General features: G+C 63.6%; 1 protein-coding gene across 1 annotated transcript in view; it reads left to right on the plus strand.

Moving 5' to 3' along the window:
• LOC104619982 (bromodomain-containing protein 2-like) overlaps window positions 1-421 on the plus strand; it is a gene marked incomplete at its 3' end in the record, with an annotated part of 3,441 nt that extends 3,020 nt beyond the window's left edge. The window contains 2 exon segments of the mRNA XM_010286045.1: window positions 43-167; window positions 341-421. Of these exon segments, the coding sequence (XP_010284347.1) occupies window positions 43-167; window positions 341-421 (206 nt within the window).
• Between the last annotated feature and the right edge of the window lie 18 nt (window positions 422-439).

Below are 439 nucleotides of genomic sequence, written 5' to 3' on the forward strand. Positions count from 1 at the left end.
CCCCCCCCCCCCCCCCCCCGCCATGCTGACCCCGCTCCCCTCGCAGGACGTCTTCGAGTTCAGCTACGCCAAGATGCCGGATGAGCCGCAGGACGCCAGCCCACCCTCGGTGTCAGCCCCGCTTGCCGGTGCCCTTTCCAAATCCTCCTCTGAGGAATCCTCCAGCGACGAGGATGAGGACGATGAGGACGATGAAGACGACGATGAGGATGAGAGCAGCAGCGAGAGCTCATCGTCCCCTCGCAGGACGTCTTCGAGTTCAGCTACGCCAAGATGCCGGATGAGCCGCAGGACGCCAGCCCACCCTCGGTGTCAGCCCCGCTTGCCGGTGCCCTTTCCAAATCCTCCTCTGAGGAATCCTCCAGCGACGAGGATGAGGACGATGAGGACGATGAAGACGACGATGAGGATGAGAGCAGCAGCGAGAGCTCATCGGAGA

Source organism: Phaethon lepturus, unplaced genomic scaffold (assembly GCF_000687285.1).
Source record: "Phaethon lepturus isolate BGI_N335 unplaced genomic scaffold, ASM68728v1 scaffold30734, whole genome shotgun sequence".
NCBI lineage: Eukaryota > Metazoa > Chordata > Aves > Phaethontiformes > Phaethontidae > Phaethon > Phaethon lepturus.